This window comes from Perca fluviatilis, chromosome 1, assembly GCF_010015445.1.
Source record: "Perca fluviatilis chromosome 1, GENO_Pfluv_1.0, whole genome shotgun sequence".
In the NCBI taxonomy this organism is placed as follows: Eukaryota; Metazoa; Chordata; class Actinopteri; order Perciformes; family Percidae; genus Perca; species Perca fluviatilis.
Genome location: NC_053112.1, coordinates 14,017,923 through 14,043,929, shown reverse-complemented (window position 1 = coordinate 14,043,929; position 26,007 = coordinate 14,017,923). Strand labels below are relative to the sequence as shown.

The following is a 26,007-nucleotide window of genomic DNA, read 5'->3' as shown; positions in this document are numbered from 1 at the left end:
GCGTTTATTTTATCAACTTTTCCACTAATTGAATGAACTAAATGAATCCTGACTCATTTTCTGCCATACTTCTCTCTCCATCTCTCTCACTTGCATAATTAATTGCTGTCGGTCTCTCTCTCCCTCTCCCTATCTTTCCTTCATAATTAATTGGTAGATTTGATTTAGTGGTCTGTACAGGATTTTTTTGAAGCAAAGCTTCTTTGGGCAGTCACTTTTGTAAATAGAAAACAATCAGTGCAGGCCTGGGGCCTAAATCAAATCTAAATAATGCCTATAAAAGCTGATTGGAGGGAAACAATAGCAGCTTCCTGCAGAACTGTTTGGGTGTGTTTCTTTGTATGGTTATATAAATGTGTGGTTATTGTCACAGTCTGGTCCTCTCGATATGTGAATGTTCTAATAATTTTGAAAAAGCATTGAACAGGTAAACGTTAGCAGTAGTTTCTGAATGTTAACTGGGATCATCAGAGGCTGTTTTAGTGACATTTTGTGTATCACAGCTTCTGTAGAGAAACACTTACAAGCTCAGTCGATGGACAGAAAAGTAATCCGCAACTATTATTATCACTATAATGATTGATTGATTTATCGTTTTAGTTCCCTTTAAAGCAAAAATGTGAAATGTTCTCTGGTTCCAGCTTCTCAAATGTGAGAATGTGCTGCCTTTGGTTGGCTTACATTACAGTAAACTGAGTATCTTTGGGGTTGTGGCTGTTTGTCAGACAAAACAAGCCATTCTCTTACTGTGGGAACTTATAGTGGGCATTCTTCCCTACTTTGTGACACGTTATAGACCAAACAAGGAATCACTTAAATGAGAAAATAATCAGCTGGTAAACAATAATGCAAATAACCATTAGTTCTGGCCTTGCTGTCTTGTTTCTAATAAATAGTAAGTAAATTCATTAAAGTGTTGCCTAAACACAAAACGCTTGTTGCTTTCCAGCTTTGGTAGGCTCACTGTCCATGTACACATTTATTCCAAATGGTTTAAGATAAAATAAAAAAGAGAAGCATGATTCCTGTTTTAAGGTTTACAATGAATAAATGTACTGCATGTCTTACAATGACTGTAAAATGACATGGGAGGAAGGAAAGGGATGGACCGGAAAACATGAATTAAAAATGGGTGTGTGTGTGTGTGTGTGTGTGTGTGGGTGTGGGGGGGGGGGGGGGGGGGAAAAAAAGGATAATATAGAAAAAAAAAGGCAGGGGTACCAATGAAGAGAGGAGGAGCGGAGGCTGTTGTATGGGATTAATGGACACACTGTGCTGGAAGAGGGAGGGGAGGGGAGATGGGCTTCTCCACGGAGGCTGTGGTGGTGGTGGGGGGGCTGGGGGAGACCACTGTGGCAGGGGAGAGGGAGAGGAGAGGCAGGGAGGGAGGGAGGCTGGTGAAGCTACGGATATTCATGAAGACGCCAAGTGTTTTTTTTTCTCTCTCTCGCCGTGGTGACACACTGCTAGTCTGCAGAGAGACGGAGGGAGCGGGGATGAGACAAGGGGAAGGAGACGAGTGAAAGCAAGACGAGGCCCAGCCCATCTTGCCATTGATCTTGAGGCGATCAAGGTGAGTGTGTTTTTATTCTTACATGCTACGGTCTGACTGTGTGTGTGTGTGTGTGTGTGTGTGTGTGTGTGTGTGTGTGTGTGTGTGTGTGTGTGTGTGTGAGTGTGAGAGAGAGAGAGAGAATGTAAGGGTGCATGTGTGTTTGTCTGACACATATCTCTTGCAGTGTGCATGATGACAGGGCTGTCCTCATGCATGCATGGCTTCAATGTGTTTTTTAAATATTTATATATATATATATATATATATATATATATATATATATATATATATATATATGGGTCTTTTGTTACAGAAGAGCTGGTTGGTGGTTGAGCTGCATATTGATGCATTGCTGCTTGGTTTTATAAGCTGCTTTATCTGTATTGAAGGTGGTATGGTGTGTGAGTGTATGTGCTCAGATTTCTCTTTGTCTGTGCATATATATGTCACTGTGTCACTATGCATTTGTTGATTTCTCCACACAGAGCCTTCTTTTTCACTCTGAATCTGTGCAGACTCTGGTGTGAGAGTGCTTTCATTTGAGTGGGTGTTTTCTTGATGACCCCTGGCAAAAGTCGTCTCCACCACTTTCTGTCTGTGTACCAGCTCGATTAGAAACTCAGACTCCGATATGCTGAATCCGTCCTATCCAATGGAATTAGGTCATCTCGGACTGCTCAGAGTAATTATATAACGTCAGAGAGCTTTGGTGTTGCAGTATCTGCTCACAATTAGCCACACTGTAGGTACAGGTCTTGCAATGCCACAATAGCCAAAATATTTCTAGTCGACCAACTGTTTGTTTGGATATTAGTCAACAAATGGGGATTTTTATTAGCATTACATAGTGTTTTCATGCGTGAGCCTTGTATTGTGGAAAACAATAGTCGTATGTTCCCCAATATATCTCCACCTTCCTAAAAGAGTATGTTATATGTAGGACAATGATTTTGTCATGTTTGATGATGCATCAGATTAATTTGTTAAATGAAAGCAGGACAGAGAGTTCTGAAAGAAGAAACAATGACTCAAGAGAAAATTAGTTTGGTCGTGCTAACTCTTCATTTCTGTTTTTTCACAGGGGAATCTACACCGAAGAGGACACACTGACACAGATTCGTGGATGGATCGTGGCATATCAAACCTGGAATTTTGACATCTGGACTTCTTAGATGAGCCGATCATTTTCAACACTTCTCCCTATGCAGAATTTGGACCCGACTAACCAATCAGACTATGGAAAACTGATCTGAGACTTGGTGTAAAGTCTCCCACGAGCTGGATCTGGATTAGTGGTTGTTGCATTCATGTGGGATCAGGTTTACAACTGGGAAATGTCATGCGAACAATACTTCAAGTTGGATAAACATTTTAGAAAACTTGGGAAAATGTTTTCATCAGCAGTAACATCATGAACTCTGACCGGGATATACCATTGGCTCGTCTGTCCAAAGCAAGACAACATACAAGCAGACTTATTTTTTCCCAGAAACTCATAGCTTACACTAAAATGGAGTGAGAATTTTCTTTTGTTCCACCTTTGGCTTGTTTAAAAAAAAACAACAGATCAAAACAAAGGCATCCAACTCAGACTGAACCTGGAGCCTCAAAGGGGCACTTAAATGCACCTTTAGCATTTAACGGCAGGTTGGGCGCCCTGTGTCAGCTATCTGAAGACTGTGTTGTGGACAGAGGGCGAGTGAGGCGGTTGGCTGGCTGAGTCAGCTCTGATGGGGGCCGGTTGTGACCCGGTCTGACCCCGGTTTGACCTTGCAGTGACCTTTGACCTCTCCGGTCCTGGCTCTCCACCTGCTCTGCTGCCTGGGTTCCGGAACGCTCCGCCCTGGGGCCCAGAACGAGCCAATCAGGATGAAGAAGAGCCGCAGCGTGCTGTCTGTGACTGGAGAAGAGGTGAGAATATAAACAACCAGGATTATTCTCGAGAAAATCAACTCACTTTGTCACTTGTTTCCATGAGAGTAGATATAAGGCAGAGTAGACACTGGACTGTGGTGTGTGTGTGTGTGTGTCTGTGTGTGTGTGTGTGTGTGTGTGTGTGTGTGCGCGTGCGTGCGTGCGTGCGTGCGCGTGCGTGTGCGTGTGCGTGTGTGTGTTGCATGATTACGATGATACACAAACCTTGTGACTTTCACACATCCAAGGCTCCCTTTGTTCTTGTTGTTAAGGTCTGTGGACGCACTCAGAAGTCAGAGTGGACAGTTTGTCCTCTCCAGCCACTCACACAGTGTGAACCACTCAGTTAGTCATAGTCCAAAATGTAAATGAGCCCCAGCTAAATGAGTGCTCTATGTAAATGAGCTATTTTCATTACAGGCAACGTCTTGGCTGAAGGACATAATACAGTACCATGCGTTATTCAAGCGCTCTTTTATTGATTTTGCTGAGGAGCGGGTGCTCATACATTTGTGTATGTTTGTGTGTGTGTGTGTGTGTGTGTGTGTGTGTGTGTGTGTGTGTGTGTGTGTGTGGATGTGGGCATCTTTCCACATCTGGGTCTGGACAACATCAAACGCAGCATGGAAGCAACACGGCACTGTTGCCTAGCAACTGCTACCATTCCCCCAGTGTTTTGTTGCTACGGTACTGCAGTGCAGATCAGCCTCTAAGAGCTCAGTCTGTAGAGGCCTTATCCCAGACACACACACACACACACACACACACACACACACACACACACACACACACACACACACACACACACACACATACAGTAATAATTTATAGTTTGTGTAGTTTCTTATGGCACATGGCTTAGTAAATGTGCCAAAATGACAACTGCATGGTTTTTATTTACTGCACAAAGAAAAAATTTCTTTCTTGCCCCATGTAACTGTTTCCCTCACATGCCTGTCCACAGGGTAATGACACAGATATAACAGGTTCTGGGGAGAAGGCGGAGTCATCTCGATACAGCCGATCTTATACGTCTGGGGCCACATTGGGGGCTGAGCTACGCAGAGGGAGGAGCAGAAGACTCTCGTCTAGTCTCCAGGTATTGAAAGGAAGCATGGGTGCATTAACCTGCATGGGGTCTTTGGGTAAAAAGGAGCTATGGGTCCCCATTAACCCCCCCTCCATCATGTGAACATAACATTAAAGGACCGTTTGATTTAGCATGTTTTGGCTCGTTTTACGACAAATTATATACACAAGCTAGCCATTTTACAAACCACAATGCTGCGTTTTTCTGGCTTCCATTAATTGCGATACAATATGAAGACTTGCTTGAATGCAGTGCACACTTTCCAAATCAATCTGTGCTTAAAATGCATTGCCATCCAACAATCATACTGAGAACATTTTATGCATTTTCACTACTATTGTTCACTGTGATAGATTAAAGCTGCAATAATCAATATTTTTACATGAACAATAGATTGTATGACTATGCGTAATGTGAAAGGGGTCTCTTGTCAAGCCACAAAGAAATTATCTCCCAATTCTTCAGCTCATTGTTTTGGTTTTACGGACTGCAACTTTACTGTTTTGCTTTGTTTAAGCAGCAGCAGGCAGCTGTTTTAAGAGAAATACTGATAATAAATACACTGTAAACTGACTGCCAAGTACCAAATGGCAAACAGAGAAAGTTAGCAACTGGCTGTTGATCATAGTGGAACATTTAGCAACTAAATAGTCATTTATTTTTTTCTCAGGAGATGTTGAAGAGCAAAACAGAGCTAAACAAGTAATTGTTGGACTTGCATTCACCAGGTGGACACAACATAACCCCAAATAAATGTTCCTTTGTGTCTGCTGGATGTGTGAATGGGCAACTATTTGCTAACAAGTTTGCCACATCAACTTAAAATGTGATATGAGATGTTTACAGTTTGTTTCTGCTACCCCAAATGACCAAAAAAATCTGAATAACTAAGGTAATTGAATTTCATACTGCACTTAAATGAATGGAAACCCTACAGCTGCCTGGGATGACAGGAAACATACATACCAATAAAATACTCCATTGCATACATTTGAAATTGGTCAGCAAAATTGTAAAGTATTGACTGCCCTGAAAAGTATTGAATGATTTGTAGAAACCCTTCATGCACAAATTTGCAATTAATCAAATGACCTGAGACCAGCTGATGGTGAATCTGGGGATTTTGGGGCTCCTGTGTGTCTTGGACCATTAGGCAGTTTCCCCAGCCTTTAACATAAGAGAGATGGAATGTATAACTTGTGCTGTACACCTGCAAAGCAACTGGCGACTAGTATCATCTACAAAGCCTTCCTTCTAACTCTGCAGGTACCCTGCTGGCTCCGCCCTCGAGACCGCACTCGTTCACCTGAGGTCCTGAGCAACGTGACACGTCCAACAACTCTTCCCCTCCGCATCCCGCCACGCATCTCCATCACACAAGCAGACACTGACGGGTTTATACACAATTTAAACACATTCTTATCTTCACCTTGCAGGAAGCTTTTCTAGATGTAGATGTATTTCTGTCCTCTCTAATCATCAAACTTTCCCTCTTCCTCGTGCTGCAGTTACGAAGCAGAAAATGGCGTGTCACCAGGTCACACACCTCTGGGTTCGCAGAGTCCAGGCCTCACCCTGCACACCCCCTTTCCCCACGGCCAGAGAAGAGAGTCCTTCCTCTACCGTTCAGACTCGGACTACGACATGTCGCCCAAGACGGTCTCACGTAACTCCTCCCTCGCCAGTGAAGGGTGAGACTCAGGAAGAAAGACAAAATGAATGAGTGAGAGGGGGAGAGAGCATGTATGTGTGTATTTTTTTTTAAGGAGAAATGATCTCTGCTTGCTCTCTAATTGTCAACTCCCTCTGTCCCAACCTTTCTCAGGCACACAGGAGAGGATTTCATTGTCACACCTTTTGCTCAAGTGAGTCTCACTTAATAGGTAAAATGAGTCATAATGCCTCCTGTTCCCCGAAATAGTTTTTATCAGCCATTTTACATAATTTTGACCTCTAGAAAAACATTTAAATTAGCATGTTGAAGAATTTAAAGCAGTGTGTGCATTCTTCCCCTACACTTTATCCCCTTTCTAAAACTTCTAAATGTATATTTCTCTAAGGTTATTCTGTATACATCCTCTGATACTGTGTGATTATTTAGGTATTGGCCAGTCTGCGATCAGTACGGAGCAACTTCACCATTCTTGCCAACCTCTCCACACCACCAGTCAAGTCAGTACCAACTCATTGTCCTGAAATGTACCAATTGTGCACATTATGATCTTGTAACCAGACAAAGAGTTAGTTCAGACTTCACAAATCAAATTAACAGCAATCTATTTTTCTACAGTGTATAAGAACTTGAAATACTAGCTCATCTCCTACTCATACACACATTTGGTAACTCGTATGATCTGGTACAGTAGTCACACAGTACTTGAGTACTGTTTCTTAACGTTTTTAGCACCAAACCCAAAGCAATGCCTGCAATCGTCAGTTCTCTGCAGCTGCAGAATGGCAGACTTTGAACTGAAATGCAGATTATTTTCCCTTTTCAAACTTTGTTACATGTCATATCGGATGAAGCAAAAAGAAATTATATTTCTTAATAGAAAGAGAGAGAGAGAGACACTTTTATGTTGTATCTTCTATACTCCTAATGTTCAATTCATTACAGCTGCATTTATCCCTTTAAGAGCAATTGTATGCAGCAGCTTGTGAGCTGGATCAACAGATACACACACAGTAGAAAGGAAAAAAAAAAAGAACAACACAGTTAATCACAACACTAAAAACAATCAAAGGGAATTAGCTTAATAAATAACTATGAATATCTTTAAAAAAAAAGAAAAAAGATGCACACGGTGAGGGGGCCATTGCTAACTTGTTGCTAACTTGCGTTCTCGAGTAGGTTTAACTAACTGTTGTGTCCTCAGAAGGTCTCCGCTGGGCGGAGTGTGTGTCAGTCCCAGGGCGTTACTATCAGACCAGCAGTACCAGCAGCTCGCCCTGGACACACTGGAGGAGCTGGACTGGTGCTTGGACCAGCTGGAGACCATCCAGACACACCGCTCTGTCAGCGAAATGGCCTCCAACAAGGTATGCAAACATCACTGAACCAACCAGTCCAACCAACATATCAGCAGGCTAATAAATATATCACTATCAGCGCACAGTTTATGTTGCAAATAGAAATTCTTTTTTTTTTTAATACATTTTGCCCCTTTTTCTCTTTAAATAAGTTTAAAATATGTTGCTGTATTTTTGTATTTATTCATAGTTATTATTTATAATGATTTATTGTCATCTTATGTTTATTGTTAATGTAATTTACAAAATAATAAAATTCATAGTTTAACTGTAAAATATCCTTCCACAGAACATTTCTTTGTCACAACATTTGAATAACAACATCTAAGGTGTCATTGCCAAAAATATCCGTTTTGTAATGATTGGCTGATCTTCAGTTGTCAGATATTTTATGCTCAAATACTGTAAATAAAAACTAATGCATGTTGAACAGGGAAATGTAACAACTTTGCCTTCACTGCAACCTTAACACTTGGGACTTAATTACAACCCCAAATCCGAAAAGAGTACTGTACTGAAAGTACCTCTTAGTCATCCCCAAAACCTAGAGAACCAGCACATCATTGAACTCATATCTCTTTTTTTGCTCTCATTCTGCTAAAGTTCAAGAGGATGCTGAACAGAGAGCTGTCCCACCTGTCAGAGATGAGTCGCTCTGGTAACCAGGTGTCTGAATACATCTCCAGCACCTTCATGGGTGAGTGAGAATGTAAATGGGCTGTATTTATATAGCGCTTTTCTAGTCTTATTGACTACTCAAAGCACTTTCACATAGTACAGGAAGCATTTTCCCACACATTTACACAATTCGGGGTTCAGTGTCTTGTCCAAGGACACTTCGACACAGGATTGCAGGGCCAGGGATCGAACCACCAACCTTCCTATTGGTAGGCGACCGCTCAACCACCTGAGCCACAGCTGTGAGACCAGAATCGGATTTCTGTCCACATCACATTCATCACCTTTGTCAAATAAAGACAATAAATCTATGTGTGTTTTTTTTGTGTGTTGTCCATCAATCTGCAGACAAACAGAACGAGGTGGAACCCCCGTCTCCTACTCTGAAAGACAAACCTATGAGTCACATCAGCGGAGTGAGGAAGCTGTCTCACAGCTCCAGCCTCTCCAGTTCTTCAATGCCTCGCTTCGGTGTCAACACAGACCACGAGGATGAGCTTGCCAAGGTCTCGTTGTCTGTCTTTTTTTCTCTGACTCACTTCAAAACAAGCTGCACGAATCAATCCCTGTTCAGACTTGGACTGTGAACACTGATAATATTTCTTTATTTTGTGCGCACAAAAAAAAAATCATCATTCAGGACTTCAGGTGCTCCGTAGTTTTTTAGTCTTTTCTTGTACATAGTTTTATTTCAATCTTGGCTTATTTGACCCTTCTAGTAGTACGGAGAAAGAGTGTGTTCCCTGCACTTTTCTTCTTTTAGTGATTTACTGCTGAGGCTCTTTCAGGGTTAAGACTGAAGTGGGAGGTTTCCTGTGGGACATGCATTTGATAAAAAAACATAATGAAATATAATATTATACTAGGTCATTACAGGAAAAGAATTAAGTTTTTTTTTAAGACTTCAAGTCTTTTTCTACCAAACACCAAACCACTTCCAGGCTGATGGGCTCATAGTATTGCATTGTTGTACAGCGTTTTCGCTCCATGTCTGTGTCACATAAAGATGGAATCTCTTGTTATTCCTTTTGTTTGTTTTTTTGTGCTTGGCGCCTCATTGTTTAATTCAATGATCTGTAGCACCAAATGTTTGGAAAACCCCGCAGTAGGATGGAAACTGTCCCTGGTTTTGCATCTGTATTTAGCAGAACATAAATCAGATGTAACTATGCTACATATAAATAACAAGACAAAGAGTTTGCAGCCACACTACCAGTTCTGCAAGGCTGTAGGCTTAATGCTACATAACATCCACAGGCAAATTAAATGACCTCATTGTGGGGCTAAATGAACAGTTAAGGAATCACCACAATGATCATTGATCCTGAGGGGAACATGAATGTCTGTACCAAATTCCATTGCAAATCCACTGACATCTCCATCCATACAGCCACTCCTTTAGCATGGCTTACAATGTTTTGTGGCCTGTCATCATTAATAACAGCTGTACCAGTCAGTCAGTCAGTCAGTCAGTCTGTCTGTCAAAGAGGTCGTAGATATTCCCAGTACAACTCTGGACAAATAGACTCAAGGATCAGGGTTATTCTGAGTGACATGAGAGGGATGTCTGCTGAGTGATCATTGTTCAAGTGTCTGTTAAACTAGGGATGGACGATATGACCTACATTTTTTATAACCATAAAGTTGAACTTTATCAGTAATTTGGAGGCGTGACTCACAATTATGTTCATTATTGAATTCTCTGATTATTTTCCGATTAATTGATTAATCGTTTGGTGTAAAAAATGTCAAAAAATATTGAAAAATGCCCATACCAGTTTACTTAATCCCAAAGTGAGAGAGAACTGATTGCTTTGTCCTAAAACAGTCTGAATCCCAAAGGCATTCAGTTTACTATCACAGAAGACTAAGAAGCCCAGTAAATATTCATGATTGCAAGAGCTGGAACCAGTGATTTTATTTTAATATTTCTTTTCTGTCAATTAGATATCTTTTAAGTAATTACTGATTGTCTGATTCCATTTCTGGATAGATGTGATTGGTTGTTGTTGCTTTTCTCAGATTAATCATATGGGATTTGGACAATTTATGAAATTGGCAGTGAGTGATCCATAATGTTGGAAACTTGATAACTTTGGTGAATTGTTAAATTCTGCTGCACATTTAAATGGTCTCTTGACACCTTCTGAGCACCCTGATCAGCTCTGCTTGTGATGTTTTAAAATGTTGACACATTTCTGATAAAAAAATTCATATAATGTGTGTGTGTGTGTGTGTGTGTGTGTGTGTGTGTGTGTAACCAGGAGTTGGAGGATATGGACAAGTGGGGTTTTAACATATTCAGAGTAGCAGAGTTCTCCAACAACAGACCTCTCAGCTGCATCATGTACACCATCTTCCAGGTAAACAAAAGGAGTGTGAATGTGTGTTTTTCTGTTGGATCGTTCTCACCTGAAGTGTCTGTTGGGTTTGCTGATTTACACCATGTGTGTGTGAAGTTGTGGCTCCTGTCCTCCCTCCTCAGGAGCGAGAGCTGTTAAAGACGTTTCGTATCCCAGTCGACACCTTTGTCACTTATGTGATGACCCTAGAGGACCATTACCATGGAAACGTAGCGTACCACAACAGCCTCCATGCTGCAGATGTCACCCAGTCCACACATGTCCTCCTGTCCACACCTGCTCTTGATGTATGTTATTATATAAAACTTTCCATTTCATTATGTTATGTCCCCTTCAGCTTTAGAGCAGTATTGGCTTGCATTCAAAGTGTAATAATTAACTGAATGACATTAAACGATAACATTCATAAAAACTGACATTTTATTCCATGATCATGAGACATAAGTGTTAGACCAGCCTTTGCACACACCTTCAATTGCAGTTCTATCTCTTTCTTATGCCTTTTTTTTTTTTTTTAGGGCTGTTCATTTTTACATATGTTTTCCAAAAAAATTAGATTGGTTGTTTGATCGTGTTTTTCACCTGGATTCAAGGTCAACATGGACCCAAAAGTTGTTGTTTAAAGTGAAAAGTAAAGCTGTCCGACATAATTTCCTCTTGTAATAAAATGAAGACACATAACAGAAATACATAAAGAACAGCTCGTAATAATAAAAAGTGAAAAGAAACACAAGCTGCTAATTCTTCATCAAAGTCCCTCTAAGAAAGTAAAAACATGATTCAACTACAGTGATTGTATTGCAAATTATATTTATTCATGATATATTATTTTATTATAAAATCACGTTTTAACCATATTCCTAATATTCTAAAAAAAACCAGACAAATTCACAGTTTTTTTTGTTGCATAAAAACTTATGTTATATTAAAATTATGGGTGGAAAAATTTAATTTTCTCTGCCCTTCTTGTTTCTTTCAGGCCGTCTTCACTGACCTGGAGATCCTCGCCGCTCTGTTCGCTGCAGCTATCCATGATGTAGACCACCCCGGAGTTTCCAATCAGTTCCTCATCAACACCAGTAAATACACACACACACACACACACACACACACACACACACACACACACACACACACACACACACACACACACACACACACACACACACACACACACAGACAAATGGTAAAATATGTCTTCCCCTTTGCTCAGACTCGGAGCTGGCCCTCATGTATAACGATGAGTCCGTTTTGGAGAACCACCACCTCGCTGTGGGCTTCAAGCTTCTGCACCAGGAAAACTGTGACATCTTCCAAAACCTCACCAAGCGACAGCGACAGAGCCTCCGCAAGCTCGTTATTGATATGGTCAGGACATTTTTTTACCACACCTCACACCGTACCAGTTAAAACAACTTAATAACTTCTCCTTCAGCTTTGCTTACTTAGTTTTAGTTATTTTTCTCCTTCTTTTTTAGCTTTAATCTCATTATTTATCATTTGATAGTTTTAGATTTGTCTTATTTATTTCCTATTGGTGATTATAGACAGCTCTCACTGTGTATATGCCTGTTATTGGCAATTTTATTTATTTAAGACAATACAAATTAATTTTGTTTAGTTCTGATCCTTTGGAATATTTTATCATCTTTTTTATGCTGTCTGTCTATAACTCGTTATTTCTGCCTAACTTGACCAGTGCACTCTTTTTTTTTTTCTTTTTTATCCAATCAATCTAATCTAAACTGGTTAGCAGCTTTTTCAATTTAACAGCCAAAACTCCCAGCTTCTGGCTTCCTCAGTTTAAGAACTGGATTTCTTCCAAAAGGGCAATATAGAATACTTTGATTGCAATATCCAGTCTTTTAAAAAGAGATCTTTGTCAGGCAGTACCTGTTTAAACCTGTTTAAAACTAAAAGTTATCTGTCCTCAGCCCTGATTCCAATCTCTTACATCACTCATCTTTGGTTTTAGTTTTTTATTTGGCAAATAAAGTACAGAGATTAGGTTGAATCTTTGTGCTTCTTTTCTAGTTTTGTCTTCCTGTCTCTGTCTGCAGGTGTTGGCCACAGACATGTCCAAACACATGACCCTACTGGCTGATCTGAAGACCATGGTGGAGACCAAGAAGGTGACCAGCTCTGGTGTGCTGCTCCTGGACCACTACACAGAACGGACCCAGGTAACTTGTCTGTTCACACAGACCATGGTCACTAGTGCAATAATGTTGTATGAAATCTGAAGGTCTACTGTACTGTGTGAATTTAGTGGGATACGAAACGTCTTCACCAGCTCTCGCTCCTGAGGAGGGAGGACAGGAGCCACAACTTCTCTCACATACACACACACACACACACACACACACACACACACACACACACACACACACACACACACACACACACACACACACACACACACACACACACACCATGTATGTCAGCAAACCCAACAGACACTTCAGGTGAAAGTGATCCTACAGAAAAACACACATTCACACTCCTTTTGTATACCTGGAAGATGGTGTACATGATGCAGCTGAGAGTTCTGTTACACTTACAAAGCTAAGCTAACTTAGCTCGTAACCTTAATCCCCCTGTCTGTTTTTCCCTGCGTGTCGCGTTTAACATGAGAGTGAGACTAAACTTGCCTTGATGAGTGTATGTCTTTCTTACGTCCAGAGGGGTTGTGCTGTGTTAAACTGACTCACCCAGACGCTGCATGGTTTTGTGTCTGAAGATGGCTGCTTGCTTCGGTGACCACACCGTCGCTCCGCGTGCTCTGTCAGCATCTTCGCCGGGCCAGCCCCGCTCTTCCTTGTTGTTGTAGTTCAGGTTTTAAAAGGTGTATTTACAAAAGTTGTGTTGTTGGAAAACAAGAATAGTCTTTCAGTGTCTTTGTCAAAAGTGTTCTCTGTGTGGAAAAACGTGTGGGTTGCAGCCGTCAGCGTACCTCTTCGGAATGGAATAATCAGCGTCACACAAACACACCCCCTCATATCACGTCAGCACTTGCCACAGGTAACCACTCAAAAGACCTCTCGTAACAACATACTGTACGATGTGTATGTGTTTAGGTGCTGAGGAACATGGTGCACTGTGCTGACCTGAGCAACCCCACCAAGGCGTTGCCGTTATACAGACAGTGGACGGAGAGGATCATGGAGGAGTTCTTCCGACAGGGTGACAAGGAGCGAGAGAGAGGGATGGAGATCAGCGCCATGTGTGACAAACACACCGCCATCGTGGAGAAGAGTCAGGTAAAGCTCGATCTCTCTCTCCCATCCATTTTAACTCTTGTGTTGTCTTCCTGTCGACCATGCAACTTGTTGTTCTCCTGGGTGAAAATTCAAAAACGAACCCTTTTTTAAGATGCTTTTTTCTGTGCTTTTTTTCCACTACCACCGGATTCACCACTAACAAACCTTATTTATATAAAATTTTAGCCTACCTAATTTTTTTGTTAAAGTGGCTATATATAACTTTCAGTTTGTGTCAATTCTAGCGGCCGCTTTGGACAAAAGCGGTAGTGTTTTTACCACACCTGCTGTTGTAAAGGTCTTTTCTTTACGGTGCTGTATTGCCGACTTAAGGAGCCCCCCTGGTCCCACTTTGTCAAAAAAAATTAATTATAACTATCTCGTGGCCACGAGATCGTATCTCGAGGCCTCGAGATAATTCTTCTTCATATTTTATAGCCTATATTTATACTTTTTACATGTATATATGTCACAAAGTGGAGCCAGGCAGACAGAGTTTTCTTATGTTGTATATAGTGTGGTGTTGTGGTTTGCCTGGCACAGAACGGAAGACTCCTCCCAGCGCACCTGAGGCAGATCTCATCAGGAGAGATGCTGGAGCAACACGGAACGCGCTTTCCATACAACACACCGGGAGCGCATTTTGATAATGAATGGCTGAGACACAAGGAGGAAAGAGGAGCGGATAGAGAGCGAAAAAGAAACGTTGGGGATGCTACAGGATTGCAGGACAGAGCACAGATAGACGGGCAGGACAGCGGAGCCGGAGGACAGCTGTGGATGTTTGGCGGATCGGCGCATTGGCGTTGTGCGAGTGCGATTTGGGCAAAAATAGAAAATCTGATTTCAACCAGTCTATAGAGAAAGGGACTACAGTCTTTACCCTTTTCTGTTTGAGGGAGGGAGGAAGAGGGCCAGCAGCACGCAACGTCCACTCTGCTTTTCCCGGCGCCAACGCGATCCGCCAAACATCCACAGCTGTCCTCCGGCTCCAGCTCCGCTGTCCTGCCCGTCTATCTGTGCTCCAAGGGAAAAGAAAATAGTAAGCCAACGCAATCGACTAAAAGGAATAAAACGTCTGCGCAAGGCAAGGCAATTTTATTTATATAGCACATCTCAGCAACAGTGCAATTCAAAGTGCTTTACATAAAACATTAAAAGCAGTTAGAAATGAATACAAAATTAAAAACAGATGATGTCCCAGATGATCTGAGAGGTCTGGGTGGTTCATAGTTTACAAGCAGATCTGAAATATATTTTGGCCCTAAACCGTGTATTTATAAATCAGCAGAAGTATTTTGAAATCTATTCTTTAAGGCACAGGAAACCAGTGTAAAGACATAAGAACTGGAGTGATATGATTCATTTTCTTGGTGTTAGTGAGGACTCAAGCAGCGGCATTTTGAATCAGCTGCAACTGTCTGATTGATCTTTTAGGGAGACCTGTAAAGACACCATTACAGTAGATAAAAGCATGGACAAGTTTTTCCAAATCCTGTTGACACATAAGTCCTTTAACCCTTGATATATTCTTAAGGTGGTAATAGGCAGACTTTGTTATTGTCTTAATGTGGCTGTTAAAATTCAGGTTGGAGTCCATAATTACACCAAGATTTTTGGCTTTATTGTTTTTAACATTGTCGTTTGAAGCTGAGTGCTGAGTTTTAATCGTTCCTCTTTTGCTCCAGAAATAATCACCTCAGTTTTTTGTTCATTTAATTTAAGAAAGTTCTGGCAAATCCAGTCGTTAGTTTGTTCAATGCACCTAGCCAGTTTTTGTATTGGACTGTAGTCCCTGGGCAACAAGTTTATGTAAATTTGTGTGTCGTCTGCATAACTATGATAATGTATGTTGTTGTTTTCCATAATCTGAGCCAGTGGAAGCATGTAGATATTAAACAGAAGAGGCCCTGGGAGAGAGCCTTGGGGAACTCCACACGTCATATTTGTGTGCTCAGATGCATAATTACCAATAGACCAGGGGTGCCCAAATTCTTCCCCTTCAAGGGCCAAAAATGAATCGGGCTGGAGGGCCGCGGGCCAAAACTAAACGTTCAAGTCATGGGCCTTTAAATTGAAATGTTTTGCATATTTGCATATCATGAATCATAAAGTTGAACACATATTAAGGAATAACAAAATACATATTCATAAGTTATAAATAAACACTATTTATTAATACAAATAGATTTGATTAATCATTACAACAATTCAGGGCAGAACATGCCCCTCGACATACATTACAACTGTTTATCAGTTGGAATATCAGTGGGAGAAATGAAGCCTGTCTTTGCTTTTCAAAAGTCGCTCAATATCAGGTTCCAGCCAACTTACTGACCGAGTGAGAATGTCATGGAGGTGAGCGTTTTCACACCTGTAGTTCGTTTGTTTTGGTCCGGATCAGTTGGGGATAGTAAACTCGGAGCGATTTGCCCTCGGTCGGTTTGGTTTGGTTTCACACCTGGAAAAATCCAAGCGTACCAAAATGCACCATAACAAATCACGCAAGAACGTCAACTCCTCTTATTGGTTGGATGTGTCTGGGGGCGGAAGCAAGAAATTAAACAGAAAGAAGGTCCTGTGCTCTGGACTAATGTATATATCTTGCATCTTCATGATCAAACCAGCACATTTCATTTAAATTATCAGACATTGTTTCGCGAGAGACGTTACGTCTGCTCTGGTCACAGAGACTTCGCTCTGCTCTGCCGGCGTCTGTCTCCAACTTTACCGGCAACTGGTTTGACCATGGAGATATGAGTGACGGACGGCAGCTTGACCGCAGTCTGTTTGTCTAATAGAAACATTGCTGCTACAGTTTGCTGCTCTGCTTCATCGCAGAATGCTAAACGCACCTGACTACAGGAGACATTAGCTCAGACTTGCGGAGTATGTATAGTTGGTGCGGTTCGAGTACGGATCACGTTCTCACCACAAACGAACCGCTTCAGAGTTCGATTGAAAGCGTACCGAGACCACCTCTTCAAGCAGGTCTCGGTACGCTTGTTTGGTCCGCTTTTGGTGCGCACCAGAGTTAGATTGTTGGGGCCCCAAATTGGGCAGCCCTGCTATAGACACTATAGTCATTAAATACTTTAACAAGAGCCTTCTCAGTGCTGTGGTGTGGTTGAAAACCCGACTGGAAGGCATCAAAAATATTGTTTAGTGACAAAAGAAGGTTGAGTTTTAGAAAAAACGCTTGTTCAATGATTTTACTTAAAAATGGAAGGTTTGATATTGGCCTATAGTTGTCCATTAGTGACGTATGTAGATTTTTCTTTTTTAAGAGTGGCTTGATGACTGCAGTTTTCAGTGCCTGTGGGAAGATACCTGAGCGAAGAGACGTGTTTACAATCTGTAAAAGATCTAAAGCCAAACAATTTGAAACATTTTTGAAAAAGCCGGTTGGTAAAATATCAAGGCAACAGGAGGAGGTTTTCAGATGTTGTATAATGTCCTCTAGGTTATTCTGGTTAATCGTTTGAAATTGTGTCATATTGGAATTTGTTTTGCTTGAACACTGTGACAACGCATACCCTGTACCTGTTATGGAGGCACTGACTGTTTGTCTGATTTTCTGAATTTTTTCACTGAAGAAGATGGCAAAGTCATTGCAGGCCTTGGTGGATAAAAGTTCTGATGCTACTGGTACGGGAGGGTTTGTTAACCTATCGACAGTAGCAAACAAAGCACGTGAATTATTATTGTTTTTAGCAATAATGTCGGAGAAGAAGGACCGCCTTGCATTCCTTATTAATGCGAAGTCTCTCTTCATAGGCGTCATAATGCACCTGGAGATTAGTTTTTCGCCACCTTCGGTCAGCTTTTTGACACACTCTTTTTTCAGATCTTACAAGTGTGACATTTCTCCATGGAGATCTTTTCTTACTAGAGACAGCTTTCACCCTAGTGGGAGCAATGGCATCAGTAACATTTGTAATTTTACAATTGAAATTATCTACAAGCTCAGTGACTGAGGCCCCAGAAATGGCGGGTGTGGAGGAGAAAAGCTGACTGAATGATTCACTGGTGTTTTTAGTGATGTATCGTTTTCTTATTATCTTTGTTTGAACACTTTTGTGCACAGAGATAAAGCCATTAATGATCAGGAATGATCAGAGAGAGCAACATCTGTCACCACAACCTTGGAAATGTTCAGACCTTTAGAGATAATCAGTGCCCCTTATTGTGTGTGGGCTCTGTCACATCCTGAGTCAGTCCATAGTCAAAAACACAACAGTTCCTTGGTTCCTCTATCCTGAGGGTTGTCAACATGAGTGTTGAAATCACCAGCAATAATTACACAGTCAAAGTCAATACAGATCATAGACAGCAGTTCAGTAAAGTCATCGAAGAAAGCTGCACAGTATCTAGGTAGTCTGTGGATATTTAGAAATATAGCTCGAGGGGAGGACCTTAGCTGAAGAACCACATATTCAAAAGAAGCAAAATTTCCATAAGATATTTGTGTACATTGGAATGAGTCTTTGAACAAAATGGCGACTCCACCTCCTTTCTTATTCACTCTATTCTCGCTCATAAAGCTGAAGTTAGGGGGAGCTGACTCGATGAGAACAGCAGCACTGTTATTCTGGTCTAACCAGGTTTCAGTTAAAAACATAAAATCAAGATTGTGTTTGATAATAAAATCATTGATTAAAAATGATTTCCTTGCTAAAGACCTGACGTTCAGTAGGGCTATTGTTGGTGTGTTAGTGGAATTATCTGCCTCATTTGTTGGGACAGACTGTGGCTGATGAGGAATGGGTGTTAAATTGACTATGTTTGCAGTCGAGTGCTTCTTATTGTTTTGCGGATTCACCACTTTGTGTGGTCTATTATTGATTCTAACTGGGATCTAATAGCTGGTCTGTGGGCTAACAGTTATTTCTAGAGGATGAAGAGCTTATGGGAGAGTGTGACTGTGAAGTGGCATGTGCATGTGTTTACGGAATGCAAACAGTCAATCATAGCTGAGTCTGCAGGGCGTGCTGCAAATTTCCACAGAGCATTTTGCTGCCTCCTCTATTTGGATGAATACCATCCCTGATAAACAGAGTGCTATGTTCCCAAAATAGATTAAAATTGTCCATAAAACCTATCTCGTGAATGCTGCATGTAAACTGGAGCCAGGTGTTAAGGTAGAATAGTCTGCTAAAAAGGCATGCTCCGCAACCTAGAGATGGAAGTGGGCCCAAAATAAAAACCAACTTCCCAGTGCTCTTTAAAGTGTCGATAAGAAGGTTGAAGTCCAGCTTTGTTTGTTCACTCTCCTGATTGGACATGTCATTATGTCCACAATGGACCACGATTTTTTTTAATGTAGCTCGGGTAACAGGGCCTTAACTTTTGCGAGGATGTCTAGAAACTTGGCTCCTGGAAAACAATGTGTGACGGCATTGAAAAACCGTAAACCCCGGGTGATGGAGTCACCAATAATTACTGTGGTTGGGAGGAAGAGAGGATGAGGAATGGGGGAGTATAGATGGCCAGCATCAGGAAGACAGCAGTCAGCAACGGCCTCAGATGGACAAGTAAAAGAAGATTTCTCACCCGCATCCCGCAGAAATCCCCGATGCGTGGCAGCAGTCCCTTCCCGCGATGACAGTCGGCGAGCCTGCCGTGCAGCGGTCCCCTCCCACGACGACACCCAGCGATCCGGCCGTGCAGCAGTCTCCTCCCGCGACGACAGCCGGTGAGCTGGTCGCGTCGCGGGGCAAGCTAAATGGAATGAGGACGTAATTTAATGTCGGCTACTGACATACAACCACATCGTGCATTGTAAATTTATTTTATGAATGAAATAGACATATTACATACCTGAGGGCCAATTCAGGGTCGTTTTTGAATAATTTACAATCCCGTAATTGTCTCCATCTGTTAAAAGGCCGACTGAAGTTGACTCACGTTATTGCCCGTTGTTTTTCACTTTCCCTTTTAGCTTTTAGTTGTTCTTCGTTTAATTTCCTTCTTTTCTGTGATGGTCCAGCTCCAGTATCAGCCATAACTACAACAGATAACTTCTAAAATAACATTATGCCTATATAAAGAAATCTCCTGCTTCCTTTTTACCTGGCTCCGCTGGCATACGCTAACACAGGCTTTTCTGGTGTTACAAAGAAATCTGTGACCCATCAGAATGTGTTACTGTAGCGCCATCTACCTGCTGTGAATCATTCTGTGACTTCGCGGGAAAAAAACAAACCCGGGCAGAGGCCTTACTAAAAACTATAGTAAAATAGCGTTCTTTTCACTGTTAGTCTCGTTTGCTGTTACAGGTCATTAAGACCATTGTATAAAAAAATGACAGAGCTTCAGAAACATTAAAAAGTTACATATAGTCACTTTAAAAAAAAAAAGCTGCAATTATGAATTATTTCCACAAATAGTTACAATTGTGAGTGAATAACCACAGACTGTCGAAGTTTAGTCAGGATACTGTTTAGGAACCATTTCATTTTTTTTGTTCAAATGCTATGAAATGTAATCAAAATTTCAATGATGGTAGTGATCTAATCCTTAATTGTATTTGCGAAGAGCACTGCATGAGACATCCATGTTATTTTTGGGCAATTTGCTTGAAAGAAACCTAAATTTCTGAAGCAGAAACTTTGAAAACGGGTCAAATGTGACCCAAGGATAACATGAGGGTTAAATGTGTCATTGTTAATCCAAATGATGAATTGGAAACTGTTTGCAGCTTAAATTCTTTAGCTTATGATGAGACTATCAGAAATGCAAAGGGTAATTTTTGAGGCCATTGTTGGTGTCATTCACAAACAAAGTTTCGTAATGTACAGAAGCTACGCGTGGGGTGGAAAAAAGCAGATTTTATAGTGATAAAATGACAACACACAGGAAGACTGCATTGGCAAGAGGAACAGTGGTCACATATAGATCCTCTCCAACAGTAACTTAGAGATACACACTGAGATATTTGCTGAAGATGACACAAACTGCATCTATAAAAATTATAATTTAAGTTTAATCAACACCCCTAGCAGCTAATAAAAACATGTTGAATATCACTAAAATTGTTTTTATCACTCACAAATTGATCTCAAGACTGTAGACTGTAGAAACTATTATAATATATGATTCTTCCAAAATCGTTTCTTAATCTTTACATAACTAATCTTTGTAAACACACTAGTAACACTCATAATTGTACTTTTATTTTATATGGTCATTGATTGATTGGGCCCTAAACAAAGCAATTTGTAAGTTAACAAGACAGCGACAGAGTGGACAGCAATGCTTACGGCTCTGTGAAGCTAAATGCTAACATTGGCATGCTATCATGCTCACACTGACAATGCTGATGTTTAGCAGGTATAATGTTTACCATGCTCACCATCATAGTTTAGCATGTTAGCATGCTTTTACATTTACAAGTACAGCTGAGGCTGATGGTCATAAACCAAAAGATTGGACACTTTTTTTTTTACCTGATGATGGCGCTAGAATATAGGTCAAAGGATCACCAAAATAATTTAACATCAATCCAAGGAGGATGGGAATATCCATACTAAATTTTATGACAATCAATGGAATCATTGTTGAGATATTTTAGTCTGTACCAAAAAGGTGACAAAATCCGACATTGCCATCCATAGAGCCTCGTTGCTATCATGGCTAAAAATCCATGTTTCATTTTATTTAGTTTTGCATTTTGGCAGGAAGAGACAAACTAGTTGTGCAGTTATTCCTTTGTCCCCCCCACATGAAAAAAACTTTTCTTTTCATAAAACTGGCAGAGTAATGAAGCCTGGAATAACTTAAACTCTGGCTATGATTACATTGTTTGTTATTTTATTTTAGATGACAAATGTATTTCTGTGTCAACGTCCAGCTGGCAGCAGCAGCTTCAGTCATATGCTTCTTTTGATATCCATAATGTTAAACAGTGACATTTGTTCATTCTGTATCAAATTTCTGGTCACTGATTCTGTACTGAGTAGTTTTTTTTTTTTTTTTGATTTCTCTATACTTTTTTTTTTTCTCTTTTTTTGGCCCACCACCACCCCCCTTTTCGGAGGACAACTTTAACTTAAGATATATTTTAATATACACAATATGTTACATTCAGATTTAGATTTACATTCAGTGCATTTACTGTTGTCCTACCGTAACCATTCACCCTAGAGATTTCTCTATACTTTATTCAGAAAAGATGCTTATTCGCTTTCTTGCCGAGATGAAAAGATTGACACCATTCCCACGTCTGAGAGTGATATCCGAGTGATTGCCAACTTTTGGCAAGAAAGCATACATGCATATTTACCAAAATGTCTAGTTATTTCTTTAATTCCACTTTCTATCATGGACTCAGGTGTGATTCTTTTTCTTTTCCAGGTGGGTTTCATCGACTACATCGTCCACCCGCTGTGGGAGACGTGGGCTGACTTGGTGCACCCGGACGCCCAGGAGCTGCTGGACACGCTGGAGGAGAACAGGGAGTGGTATGTGAGCACCATGCCCCAGTCTCCCTCGCCTCCCCCGGACAGACACCTACAGCACGACCGCTTCCAGTTCGAACTCACCCTGGAGGACCTGGAGCACAACAACCACAACCACGTACACCTGAGGAGCAACGGCGGGAGAGACATCTGCGATGACATCGGCGACTCGGACCGAACGCACGGCGGCGTAGAAACGGAGAAAGAAGACGAGCAGAATCACAACAGCAAGCACAACGGAGTCCAGGGTGAAGATGAGGAGGAGGCGAAGGAGAACGGAGAGGAAGAGGGGGAGGAGACTGGAGAAAGAGAGGGAGAAGAAGAGGAGGAGGCGAAGGAGAACGGAGAGGAAGAGGGGGAGGAGAATGGAGAAAGAGAGGGAGAAGAAGAGGAGGATGCGAAGGAGAACGGAGAGGAAGAGGGAGGGAGATAGGGAAAGAGAGGGAGAAGAAGAGGAGGAAAGAGAATGGAGAAGAAGAGGGGGAGGAGAAAGAGAGTGGAGAAGAGGAAGAGAGCAAATGGAGAGGAAGAGGGGAGGAGGACTGGAGAAAAGAGAGGGAGAAGAAGAGGAGGAGGTGAAAGAGAATGGAGAGGAAGAGGGGGAGGAGACTGGAGAAAGAGAGGGAGAAGAAGAGGAGGAGGTGAAAGAGAATGGAGAGGAAGAGGGGGAGGAGACTGGAGAAAGAGAGGGAGAAGAAGAGGAGGAGGCGAAGGAGAACGGAGAGGAAGAGGGGGAGGAGACTGGAGAAAGAGAGGAAGAAGAAGAGGAGGAGGCGAAGGAGAACGGAGAGGGAGAGGGGGAGGAGACTGGAGAAAGAGATGGAGAAGAAGAGGAGGAGGCGAAGGAGAATGGAGAGGAAGAGGGGGAGCATGGAGAGGACCAAGTAGAAGAAGACGGAGGGCAGACCGATGAAGGGAATGATGCGGTGGTGGAGGAGGAGGAGACTAAAGAAGAGGAGGAAGAGAATGAGCAACATCAGGAAGGAGAAGAGGAGGAAGACGAAGGGGAAGGTGAGAATGGTGCAGAAAATGAAGACATAGAAGGGGAGTTAGAGGAAGAAAATGAAGAGAGGGAAAAAGAAAGTGAGGGGGAAGAGGAAAAGGAAAACGAGGAGGGTGAAGTGGAGGAAAAAGAGGAGGGAGAGATGGAGGAGAAAGAAGAAGAGGAGGCAGCAGAGCTGGAGGGAAATGTAGAAGAAGAGGGCGAGACAGAGGAGAAAGAAGAGGAGGCGGCAGAAACGGAGGACAAAGTTGAGGTCGGAGAAACAGCAGATGTCGAAGAGGAAGAGGAGAAAGGAGAGCTGGAAGAAGCAGAAGAGGAGGAGGCGCCAGTTGAGGATGGAGCTGGAAAAGAGGAAGAAGATGAAGACGAAAGTTAGTTGGGTGCAAAAACATAAATTAACAGGCTCAGCGAAGAAAGGTTAACGAGAGATTAAAAAAAAAAAAAAAAAAAAAAAAAGAACGGAAATGGAGCCGGAAAAAGGGCTTCGACACATGGCATTGAGACTGTCAGGGAGGACGACGAAGAGCTGAAGATGCACTTCTTTCCAGATAACGTGCTCCGACCACTTGATCAGCTGAAGGCTCGACTACAGACGTCTTCAACAAAAACGTCCCAGCTCACAGGCGGACAGCAAGAGCACCGGACACAAATCCCAAACCTCCGCCGGAGCACAAGCCTTCCCGAACAGCCAGATCGTTGCGGCGTCTTGATCGACTGGTAGTGCGAGAAAGACTTCACGTCTTCGTCACCCAGTGTCTGTACATCCATCACTGCCGTAGGGAATACAAACGGGGGGACGTCAAAAGGGGGTGAAACCTGTTCTACCTTCCTTTTTTGTAGCTCCTGAAATTAAAATGAAAATGAAATGCGCACATGCAAATAAGTGCGCGTCCGTTCTCCCGATCTCATGGACTATACTACCCATCATCTCTCTGTCACTGTCTCGTTTATGAGGAAGATACCCACCACACACACATAACACACACACACACACACACACACACACACACACACACACAGACCAACAACTGTTCAAAGAATGTCAACTTCCTCTTCTTTTGTCAGAAAAGAGAAAAAAAAAAATAAGTCTGGAAAGTGTCTGTCGTCTTATATTTACTACATCTTTCCACTTGTGAACAGGATGCTGAGAACAGATTTGGGCTCTGGTCTAGGAACAGTTTAACCTCCTCACATACTAACCTTAAAGCAACAAAATGCTGGATTTCTGAATAATATCCGGACCGTTGTGTCAAAGTAGAAACTTTCGCAGTCCGGCTCAAAAGGCTGACCTGTTGTACGTGTCGATGTCAGTTCATGTTTAAAAGAAAAAAAAAACACCCAGTATTCATCCCTTCACGACAGTTTCACCACTCCCAGACTGTGAGTTTGATTCCCGGGTGAATCGTGCCAAACTGACCCACGACCAGCACTGAGCAATTAAGCCTTCCTTCAAACAAGATGGCTACTTGTCCATGAAGCAATGAACTGTGGGACCAGGTTAACGGGTGTGACGGTCTTCCACAAATCCCTTTTTTCTTTGTTTTGTTTTTGTAAAAATGGTATTTGGCACTTTATCTAACACCCCTGTTACATATATGTACATAATAAACATGTATTTTAATCTGCTGATGTCATAATAAATATGATCAATAAAGTTGATTGATTGTTGTCTTTTAGTTGCAGGTCTCTTGACATCTTTCTCCTTTCTCTCCTGAAAAAAAATGCTGGAAAAGGATTTATCCACCGAGATAAGTAAAACATTTGATAACGCTTTATTTTATGGGTCCCTAATTTCCAAATCATTTCGGGTTTGTTTTTTAAGTAGAGCGGAAATAGTTGACTAATCAAACGACAGAAGATTGGCAGCAATTTTGTCGTTTGAGCAGAAGTGCCAGCTTCTCAAACGGAGAATTTTCAGTTATACTCTCAAATCAAAGTCTAGGTTTTTGTCTTTTATAGTTTTAAATTAAACTTCTTTGAATTAAATATTTAAAAAAAAAAAAATCATTTTATAGACTGGATGGATTTACAGTATTAAAAAAAAATATTGATAATTAAAAAAAATAATTGTTTCATGTGCTACTGAAAATAAATTTGTAACTTTGTACTCAATATAGTGCTTCACTTTTTGTCATTGAAGTATGACTAACGGTCATCTACTTTTTAAATAGAAGTCCGTGGGCTGACTAGAAAACTAGCTGAAGCTTGTTTTACTCCCTCATTCACTTAGTCAGCTGATCACCGCGGTGAGGTCATTGTTACCAAATGTGTTTTCCTCAGAGCTGAAACAATGAGTCAATTAATTGTTTAGATTTAGTCCCCGAGAGGCAATTTGTTGTACATTACAGGCATATTGACACATAATCCACAACACAAAGATTGAACCAGACATCTACAGCACTATTTATCTAACACATAACATACACACATCAATAAATAGGAATGCAATACAATAAAAAGGAGTATGTTGCAGATTAGTTGATCAACAGAAAATGAATTGGCAATAGTTCATGTGGACATCTGCTGTTTTTCTTGATGGTAAAACTGACTGATTAAACAAGCTATTTAAATTTAGTCAACTTGGGCTTTAGGATATACAGTGCCTTGCGAAAGTATTCGGCCCCCTTGAACGTTTCGACCTTTTGCCACATTTCA

General features: G+C 41.5%; 1 protein-coding gene across 1 annotated transcript; it reads left to right on the top strand.

Annotated features, from left to right (window-relative positions):
* Positions 1-1,419: 1,419 nt before the first annotated feature.
* LOC120558548 (cAMP-specific 3',5'-cyclic phosphodiesterase 4C-like) lies at positions 1,420-25,011 on the top strand. Its single transcript, XM_039799596.1, has 18 exons — positions 1,420-1,573; positions 2,637-3,466; positions 4,434-4,568; positions 5,826-5,953; positions 6,068-6,250; positions 6,385-6,424; positions 6,661-6,731; positions 7,436-7,598; positions 8,193-8,286; positions 8,616-8,773; positions 10,532-10,630; positions 10,753-10,917; positions 11,610-11,709; positions 11,844-11,998; positions 12,691-12,813; positions 13,708-13,890; positions 22,246-22,442; positions 23,281-25,011. Exons 2-18 carry the CDS (start codon positions 3,425-3,427, stop codon positions 23,726-23,728), a joined length of 2,484 nt encoding a protein of 827 aa, XP_039655530.1. The 5' UTR covers positions 1,420-1,573; positions 2,637-3,424; the 3' UTR covers positions 23,729-25,011.
* The last annotated feature ends 996 nt before the right edge of the window (positions 25,012-26,007 follow it).